Below are 10740 nucleotides of genomic sequence, written 5' to 3'. Positions count from 1 at the left end.
GGCCAAGCGCCCAGATCATCCCGCACCGCCCCGCGCCGCTCGGAAGGGGAGGCGCGAAGGCTCCCGCAGCCGTGACGGGATCACGAACTGCGCAGGAGGAGGAGCCAAAGCGAGCGGGGACGGCGCTCTCGCCGTCCATCGTCTAGGGCAGTGGTGGTTCCGCAGCTGGTGGTCGCGGAGTCCACTTTATTCCGTATTACATACAGAGAATTGCCAGGTTACCACAACTATGCTTTTATAACAATTCACTGATTTGATTGCACGTTTCAGTCAGATCCCGAACGGCTTTCATTTAACCTGATAGCTAAAGATGACATCGACCTTTGAATGTGGGTGGGTGGTGTTAAGCACTGCTGTGACAGAAAACGTTTCCTTTTCTGCAGAAAACATTTTAGCATACAGATGAAATAACATGTTCTTAACATTGTATTTATTACCTTTCATACAACATCTAACAGCACTGGTCTTGAGCTGTTTTCTATTTACACCACCTGTTACCACACTTAATCAATAAAAAAAAGGCTAGGATTGGACACACAGAATCTGTAAACCTCTGCCAAACACCAGTCTTAGCAAAGAAAGTTTCACAAATGTTCTCAGAAACTAGCCAGCTGTTCTCATAATGGTCAGCCCTCACATTTCCCTTGCTTTAGGGCAGAAATTCATAAAGTCAAAAATACTTGCAAGAAGATAAATCATTTCAGTGGCATGATACGTGTTCAATTTAATTGACATTCCATATGAACCACCCAAGTTTCTTCATCCAGTGTAGTTCCAAATTCCTGTGTCGCCATGCAGGTGCTCATCCTTTGACCCATTAAGAACTGTTGTCACTGCAGTTGCCAGTTTGTGACTTACATATTCAACACTGGTATTTTCAGCTGTAAAATTTAGTTTAAGACATCAGTTATTTTTGCTTTTAAACACCAAAACATTTTTGTCATAGAATTAACTAAACAGTTTTGAAATAAGTCATCTAGAGTAAACTGAATTCTGCTTTTGACTATACAGTTCTAATTTGCAATAATTAAAAAAACTACTGCAATAATTAATAGAACTACCAAACACACAGAAATACTGTGCAAGTTACATAGTTAATAGTTTATATGGGAAGATAAAATGTTTTTTAAAAAATTTATTATGATTTTTTCCTAGAAAAGAAAGTCATCAATTTAAAAAAAACAGGTAAGAAAGTTTCTCAAAGCAAAAAGAAAAAAAGTATGTCACTAATTTTAAGCTACTTTAATTAGCTCAACAGTGCTTTGTTTTCTTCAATTCTGAACATAAAAAGTGTAAATATATCTATATCTATTTATTTTCCAGGAAATTAAATTCTCCTTTGACAAACAGTTCATGTAATAAAGGGCATGATGGCCTGGAAGAAATGAGGGAGAGGAAACAAGCAAACAAAAAAGCCCACAAAAAACAATCCACAAACCCCAACAACAAAGCCAAAAAAACTGACTTGTCTGGAATTAATCCAGATTAGTCTTACTACTTCATAGCCAGAACTAGTCTTTCCTTTTAAAAACTGCATGTGATATGATACTTACCTAACAGAAGTCAAAGAGAGGGAAAAAGAAACAGGTGACTTAGTAAAGGAAAGAAACAATTCAAACAGATACAGAGAACATTTCTTCTATAACTTCTGTTATAGAAGAAGTCAGACCTTGTGGTTAACATACAGAAAGTGGAATTACTTAAAAGACACTTTTATGCTATCAATGCTGTAACACTGATTTCCTTTTAATTTGGCACATTAAGGACTAGAGACAAACTTCAATTACAATGGCAGTCAGCATTTTTCTATAAAGCTAGAATTTCAAGTCATCAACAGATTTTCTGGGGGACAAAATAAGTCCTCTTGCACAGGAATCAAAACCTAAGTACTTATTAGATACTTTGTCTACTGAATTTTTCCTTCATATATGCCAGATTATTTAAATGTTGCTATAACTGAAAACAGCATTGGGGTATTCACATTCTGAATAGACAACAATAAAAAAGAACAATACCAAAAAAACTCACCAGAATTTGCTTTGTATGCAATACCATGCTGATCTAATAAAACTTTAAGTTTTTTTATTTCTTCAGAAAGTTGCTTGTATTCCTAAAAAAGAAAATACATTTAAAGTGGTTCTCTCACTTTCCAAATGCATATCTAAAATGGGAGTTTATAAAACATAACGGGTCTGTGCAAAGCTGTTACAGCTTTTCACTTAAAAGATCATAAAGATAAACTGCTTACTCCAAGAACAAGGTGCAAATTTTAGAAGATACATGTCTATGTTGCCAAAACAGGAGCCAGCTTTTCTCAAGCCTGAGTGTAAAAATTAGGAGTGCTTTCTGTAACTATTTTGAATCTGTCCTCTAAGTAGCATTTTATCATAGAACAAAATTGCATTCTTAAGTTTTCTTCAGGACTGGCCTTATTTTATTGTATCATAATGCTACAGTCTGGAAATTTGTCGCCTCCTCAACTCTTGACCTAGTAACTTCATGTTCTTGCTTTCAGCAGTTTCTGTTAACTTGCAGAGAGAGGGATTGCTTAGTAGTTTTGACACTCAAACCATATACCTGAAATCTCAAGAGAAGCCCCAATTTTTTGCTGTCTTTTGGTGTTTACATGAATAAAGACAGAGCAAAAGAGTAACTATTTAAAATTCTGTGGTTACCAAAACAGCCAAAACAGCCAATTTAATGTCAATTAAGCTATGATGAACCCAGAAAAAGAAGTACAAATTATTAAGTACTGTATTGTTAACGAGAGAGCTCGTATGAGTTCAAAACAGTGATCTTTATATATGTATATTCAGGTTAACCACAGTCTGTCTGACTATATATTAATAGCTATTTGGTGTTTTGTCTTTGCTACATTTTTCAAATAAAATGACAACTTCTTCTCTGCATTATAATTAATTCCCTTCTGTGCTCTTTTTTTGATGTTCAGCTTGCACTCTTTTAGAGTGAGCACCCCTTCTACCTCTGTTTTCCCTATTCCAATTCTGTTGCAGAACTGTTCACACACACAGAAGTCCTTCAGAAATGGACACAGCATAGGTCATTCTGCCTTTTGCTTGTGTTACAGCCAATGTGTCCTGACACAAGTGTGGGTAATTATCCACAGAGAGAAGCACCAGCATACTCAAGGTTGGTTACACATTTATTTGCACTGTTAATTCCTTCCTATTTCCAGACTGGTATTCCCCAGAAAGAGTACCTACCAGGTGTTGGTAACCCAGGTGCATACCCTAAGTCCTACATACCCACCATCTTCTTACTGGGCATTCATTTGTACTGGTTCGGTTTTGACTTAAGGGCTAGAATAAAGATATCAGCTCACACTCTATGCAGTGTTACATATTGAAAACAGAAAAGATAATCCCATGACAGATTTCAGCTGAATCCAAAGAGCATTTACATAATGCTCTCATGCCGATACTGTGATACAGTAAAAAGGTGGCAGTTTAATTCCACAAATTTAATATTGTAAATATTTTTCTCTATACCTTACTGCACTTTTCCACTGTTTTGAATTCCAGACTTATTTTCTTACTCTGTTTCTCAGCTTCTTTTTCTTCTGTTGCTTTTAGAAGTCCTGCTTCCTCAAAAATCTCTTTCAGTATTTTTTTGTAACCCTAAAAAAGAAAGTTTTCAAAAGACAGTAGATCAATCCACTCAACTCTGATCTCTGCTTGTAATTTGCAATAGCCATTCCAAGTCCTCAAGCTTCATTGTAGAAAACATTACAATTACCAGTTCACACAGCAGTTACAGAACATAAAATTATTATTTGCCGACTGCAGAATAAATGCATCTGCTCCAAAAGGAGAAACTGCAGAAGCCAGGTTTGGCTATTGACAGTAATTGTTTTTTTCACTGAACAGAGTTGGAAAAAGTTAATAAACCTGGTCAGTTATTAGTTCATCATACAGAAGCTGCTCTGCTTCATCCCACTTCCTTTGCAGTGCTTCAGGCAGAGTTGGATAAACTGAAAAATGGAAGGCAAACCATGTAAAAACCAACAGCACTGTCCTGCATTAGTTAATTCCCCCTCTAGTAGCATGCAAGCATATTTGTTCTAAGAACTCAGTGTTTCCATACAGTACATAGTCTCCACTACTTTCAAGAGCTGGGGTTAAACTTAAATTGCACTTCACACATTTAAACTTTCTGGAAAATGCCTCTGACCAGAAATTTTTCTCTTATTTCCAGCTGCAAGGCCTCACATTTATTTGCTCAGTGTGATTCTGAGCTCTGCCTTTTTGTAACATGAGCAGATACTACAGGGCTGATTCCTACAACCAGTCCAAGAAAAAAAAATTCCTTCACTGGGTCTATATCAGCAGTGACAATTTATTTGAGAAATATCTGTGTTCTAATGACTAGGATTTAAAATACACTTTGTATTATATGTTACATGTAATACTCATTTATATCAAGGTACAAACTTGAAGAACCTAAAAATGTACACTCTGAGGTTATAGTGTAATATGCCAACTGCTCCACAAACGATTTTCTAAATCTTACCTAAAAGAGAGTGGGGATGGCACACAAGAGGAGTCTCAAATGTCAGAGAGTAAACACAAGTACTTGGCTCAGACACATAAGCCAATTTATTGCTCTTTCCACAAACAAGATGAACCTAAACATCAGTAAAAACAAAGATGAGCAAAAAAGGTCCACATGAAACAGGACCAGCATTGATGATCAATTTGCTGTGTTCCAATGCTAGTGGATGCATTTCTATACATACCGTAATGTCAAAGCTTTCAGTCCTTTTTCATTTTTCCACAGAAAAAGAATCATAGCAAGCACATTGTCAAATTATTTTATCAAATGTGAACATTGCTTCCTCTAATAGGAAATGATTCCCCCACCTACCATTGTTCCTTCAACTCCCGAGCACCATATTTCCAGCAAGAATGAGAGTAAAAAGGAGGGGGGAAAAGGACATCCTTTAGAGCCTCATCTGATGTAAGCACAGTTTGCTTAAATTTTATTTCTGACCAATGTGCTAAACAAAGAGTACAAGACGCATGTAGACTGTATAAAACTATTTTCATTACATTTGTAGCACCAGTGTTTTCCGTCTGTCAAAACAAAATGCCTGTGAAAGATTTCAATCACAATATCAAAGGTCATACAAGAATATTAATTTTTTTCTGCAGCCCCTATGGGAGATAAAGGCACCTCCACTACAGTACAGAATATTTTCACCTTGGCAGCCAAGTTGGCAGCCAATCACAAGAGATTCAACAAGGCAAAATGCAGGGTCATGCACTTGGGTCACAACCACCCCACACTGCTCTAGGCTTGGGCAAGAATAGCTGGAAAGCTGCCTGGTGGAAAAGGACCTGAGGGTGCTGGTTGACACCTCTCCTTGTCAGATTTGTGCACCAGACCCTTCCCCACCTCCGTTGCCCTCTCTGGACACACTCCATCACCTCAATGTCCTTCTTGAAATGCCCTTGGTGCTTCTTTTAACATCGTACTTAACTTCTGGGTATGCTACTGTTAACTGCCTAATTCTTTTCCCTCCTTTTTTATGGATGTTCTTAGTACAATAGGCTGGTAGCTTGAATTCAACCAACAGCTCTTTTTCTTTATTTTTCCTGACACAAATTACAAGTATATTTCTACAGTAGTAATTAGAATATTCCACTCTATCAAGAACATGTAAGTACACTTCTTCAAAATTTCATCCTGAATCTAGATTCCCTCCTCCATCCATTCACATAGCTCCTACAGGAATTCATCTTTTTCTATCATAGCTAAAATAAGGACTTTTTCAGGGTAGGAATGTTTCAGTTTGTAGAGTGTCACAAGTGTATGTGTAGTCATGCTGTCTGAATTAGCATAGCCTAGGTTATTATACCTTTGTTTGTCTGGTCTTAGTTTCACATGAGTCTCCTTCCCTCATCCACATTCCAACAAATGTGTAGTTGTTAATTTCCCATTCATGCCAGATTCTGAAAAAGCAGGACACTCTATTAAAGTTACCGGAAAGAAAAACTTGAGCACTCGGGAATAAAACCAGGAATACCTTATACCATGTTTAATTCAAGTGTACATAAATCATTTTTGTTGTCTGAGTATTTCCACTTCTTACAGCCAACACCTTACATGCAGCATAGTTTGTTATCCAAGCTGCTGTATAGGGCATGTCAGTATCACTTTTGAGAGCACAGTTTTGGATCAGCTTTCAGTTTGCAAACCATTTGCACTTAAAATCTGTGTTTAAATCCAGTAAAATATCACTTACAGATCAATCCCACAAAAAATTCCATGATGCTAAGTGCACTGTGCAATTCAGACTGTTTGCAGGATTTTTAGTGCTGGTGAGAGCACCTAAAAATCTACTCTAGTTCTGCTAGTCCTAAAGCAAATGATACCCGCAGCATGCTGATATACCATTTTCCTCACATACTGGCTCACCATTTTGCACACAGAGAAAAGACATCTATATGCAAAATATTTAGAAAAGCAGTGCTCTGGTTTAGAATTAAATTTATTTTAAGTCTCATGATTTGGGAGTTATATGATCTGGGGTCTTTAAATATGGGAATTTTTTTGGGGATCTACACTGAGTCTTTTATAACATTTCATTAAATGATTAATACAACCACTAGGCATAAAGCACTCTTTTCATTTTGTAATTTTTGTATTTAACTCAAACTGAAAATAGTTAACAGTTATGAAATCTCTGTAAATATAAGCTATAGTTATACATTATTAAATCTCTCATGTGAACATATCACACTTGCAGTTGGCACTGGTTATTAATCAGTCTCCAACTAAAATAGGAGGTTAGTATTTATCAACCAAAAAAAAAATATCTGAATTTTTCAAGACAGGATATCTTTACGCATATTGCCTTGGGAACTATAATGACCTAAGTTAACCCATAGAAGAATCTTCATGTTAAAACTGCCTCCTTTTTACAATCTATAAAATGGCCTGCTAACATCATAGGTAAAACTTAAAGATCTAAATGCCTCACCCTAAAATCCCACTATAGGCATTCCATCGAAAAGTCTGCTCATGCTGAGTGACATTATGGAAAGGACAAAACTCATACTTGTACCTTAAAAGAAAAGAAAAAGAAAATAAGAAATGTTTCAGACTGAAATGGAAAACTAGTAAATTCCTAGTAAGTAAACAAAGACCCAAATCCATTACTCACGTGGATTCCACAAAACTGAAACACTTGCCAGCAAGCCCAAAGAGATGTGCAGGGCCTAAAAACACCACAAAATGACATAAAGGAAGAATAATGTTTTGGTTAAATTTAAGAAAGTTACTGTGGTGACAAAACTGCAAGGAATATGTGACAAATTTAGGTCTCTGCTATATATAAGGAAATTCTTATCCTCCTTATGTATTACTGTAAGTTCCCACTAGCCCTATACTGGTTTCCATCATAATCTTTAACATTTTTCATCTTCAATACTCAGTGAAATAGATAAGCCTCTGTCTACAACAAAAACAAGAAACCCATGTAAAAACAAATATTTGGAGGCAAGGTCCATAAAAGGAATCATCAGTGCAGATCTTTCCAAAATCTAACACTGAAATCACTAAAATTCTTGTTTGGGAGCTGTCTGTCCCCAGAGCCATCCAAAATCCTCAAGTAAAGCCCATTTGTTGACAGCGCTGCATATTTAAGTTTCCCTGAGATTCTGAAACTGGATATTCCTTTTCACAGTTTGCCTTCATGGTCTGATCCAGATAGTACTCAACAAGATAAACCTTTTGCTGTCAGACAGGTCAGCAGCTGCAATTCTACTCTTGTAGAATTGACTGTTCCAGCCTTTCTATCAAAGGAATCCAAGACAGGTCAGTAAAAAGAGGGTCAAAAGTTCTGAACTATGTGCTAGAGGAGTATTTCAGTGTCCCTTGTTTATAGAATTTTTGCTTGGAATTATTAAATATTTATGAGGAAAGAAGAATAAAGATTTCAAAGCATATAAAATAAACCCCCATCCTGGATTCTAATTCCCAACTGTCAGGATTGCCTAGGTCCTTTTTCGAAAGATCTAGCCAAGCAATCCTACAAACAACAGTCAGACCACCAGAATCATGCCATTCAGAATAGCTTAACCACTGGGATATGAGTAGGTTTTCTTTCCCAAGTGTGCTTTCAGACTGTGTGATCTTGCATTTCATTCTGCACATAGGCTTGGCCAAAGGGTTTGTCCCTTTGCTACATGAAATCTGTGCCTCAGTGATTAGGATGCTCTGCAAATGTGAATGTCCCTGAGGAATGCATTAAACTCATGCCTCCATTTCCTGGGCAGATGCTCTAGAAGAGAAATTACAGGAACTATTCCACCAGCTGTCTTGTAAAAGAACAGGTAAGGTTTCTATGCTAAAGAAATAATTGTGCAAGACAGGGTTCCATGCCCTGGATTCCTGTTCCGTACACACTCCCAATTTTTGGTTACCCATAAGTTCCCACAACAAAGAAAGAAGGATTTCTAGCATGCTGTCCTTAATTTTTTTTTTCCTGCTACTTTTGCCACCTTTCCATTCAGCATTCTGTTACTAATCCCATTCCTAACTATTTCACTTTTCACACACTACACACGCAGAATTTATAAACTTGATTTGGGTGCATAAAACATGACAAAGAAACACTAAGCATAATCACATTCAGTGTCACCATACCAAAATGCCTTTACTGAATTTGAACAAGGTTCAAGTCTGTGCGTAAGATTAGCAGAGAGATTAGAGTTATTCACTTTTGCTTAGTCTTTGCCTTCAGTATTTATCTGCTCTCCCTCATATATGGGCTAGATTTTTTTATATTCCTGTTTATTTTGCTTAAGTGGTGTATTTATATCACAGCACCCATGTTGTGTGTGAAACTAAGCCTCTGTGATAGGTTCCAAGACTACTCTTAGGACTTTTTTTTATAACCATTTTTTGGTATTAAGTGCTATTGTATGATGAAATGACTTTTATATGACAATCTCGAGGATGTCAGATTGTTTCAAGAAGAAAACAGTTTTTACCATGGGGTAGAAAGATTTGTGACTGGCTCAAAGAAAGAGAGTAAAATGTATGGATAGTATTGTGACAAAAGCAGTCCAAACAGCACCGGGACATTGTAGTGGGTTTCTGTGGCTGGGTTTTGGTAGCTGGGGGGGCTACAGGGGTGGCTTCTATTAGAAACTGTTAGAAGCTTCCCCTGTCCCCTGGAGCCAATGCCAGCCGGCTCCAGGACCGACTTCCTGCCGCTGGTCAGGGCTGAGCCAATTAGGAGTAATAGCAACGCCTCTGTGATAACATATTTAAGAACAGAAGATTGTTGCGCGGAAGAAAATTCCAGCCAGGGAAGAGCAGAGTGAGAACATGGGAATAACAATGTAGACACCAAGGTCAGTGCAGAAGGAGGGGGAGGAGGTGCTCCAGGTGCCAGAGCTGTGGCTCCTGCAGCCCGTGGTGCAGCCCATGGTGAAGCAGCTGTGCCCCTGCAGGCCATGGAGGACCATCAGGATGCAGAGACCCACCTGCAGCCCACGGAGGAGTCCATGCTGGAGCAGGTGGATACATGAAAGAGGCTATGACCCCGTGGGAGGCTCAGGATGGAGCAGAGTCCTGCCGGAGACCTGCAGCCCCTGGAGAGGGAAGCCCACACTGGAGCAGGATTTTCCCTGGTAGGACTCGTGGCCCCTGTGGGGGACCCACGTGGGTACAGCTCATTCATGAAGGACTGCACCCCATGGAGGAGTGACCCACGGGCAGTATGGGAAGAACTGCTGCCCGAGGGATGGACTCACGCTGGAGAGGTCCATCAAGGACTGTCTCCCGTGGGAGGGATCCACGGGAGCAGGGGAAGGACTCCTCTCTCTGAGCAGCTGCAGAAATAACAACTGACTGCAATCCCCATTCCTTCCGTCCCCCTGCACCGCTGGGGGGAGGAGGGAGAACGTGGAAGGAAGGAGGGGTGGGGGGAAGGTGTTTTTAAGACTGTTTTATTTTGTCACTCTTTGGCTCTTATCCTGTTAGTAATAAATGTAAGTACTATCCCCACTTTGAGTCTGTTTTGCCCGTGAAGGTAATTAGTAACTGACCTCTCCCAGCTGTTATCTCAAGTCATGAATCCTTAGCTGTTTGGTTTTTTTTTCTCTCTCCTCTGTCCACTTGCAGAAGGAGAGCGAGAGCGGCTTTAGTGGGTACCTGGTATCCAGACCAGGGTCAACCCACTACAGACATGGAACACCAATGAGGTTAACCTAGGTTTCAACCCTTCAGAAGCACAATAAAATATATTTGCCATGCTTATTTTCCGTGATGCTTACAGAATGACACGCAAAATTAGGTTGTGGCTGCATAAAGTCAAAGTAGACAATTTGCATTGCAAACAACTGTTGCTAAATTATGAAAACCGTACAAAAAAAAAGGTAACGCTTGCATATACCTGATACTGCAGACGGGGACATCTTTGGCTGGAGCCTATTTGTCTGAGGCAAGAATGGGTTATTCAACCTTTCAAAAGAAGGAAAGTTAAACGTTTAAGGCTGTTACGCATCTGGCCGTGGATATATCCTCCCCTACCTGTGTGTGTCCCAACACCGACGGCCCCTGACCCGGCCCGGCGCCCCATCCCCGGAGGAAGGGACGGGCTGGAGCGGCCGGAGCGGCAGACGGGCTCAAGCCCGCCGAGTGCGAGTGGATCGCGGGGCACAGGGAGCGGGCGGGCACGTACCCGAACGTGTTGGGCTCCTCCACGAT

General features: G+C 39.4%; 1 protein-coding gene across 1 annotated transcript; it reads right to left on the bottom strand.

The window, feature by feature from the left end:
• Positions 1 to 413: 413 nt before the first annotated feature.
• On the bottom strand, positions 414 to 10740 carry GNPTG (N-acetylglucosamine-1-phosphate transferase subunit gamma; the record flags this gene model as incomplete). Its single annotated transcript, XM_018086415.2, has 10 exons — positions 414 to 881; positions 2029 to 2110; positions 3510 to 3638; positions 3909 to 3991; positions 4531 to 4645; positions 5879 to 5972; positions 7004 to 7087; positions 7187 to 7241; positions 10427 to 10494; positions 10715 to 10740. Coding segments are annotated over 10 exons (858 nt in total), but the record flags the coding sequence as incomplete, so codon positions are not given.

The sequence above is a fragment of the Manacus vitellinus genome, unplaced genomic scaffold (genome assembly GCF_001715985.3).
Source record: "Manacus vitellinus isolate BGI_N305 unplaced genomic scaffold, ASM171598v3 scaffold_93_pilon, whole genome shotgun sequence".
NCBI lineage: Eukaryota > Metazoa > Chordata > Aves > Passeriformes > Pipridae > Manacus > Manacus vitellinus.
This window is presented reverse-complemented; position numbering and strand designations above follow the sequence as displayed.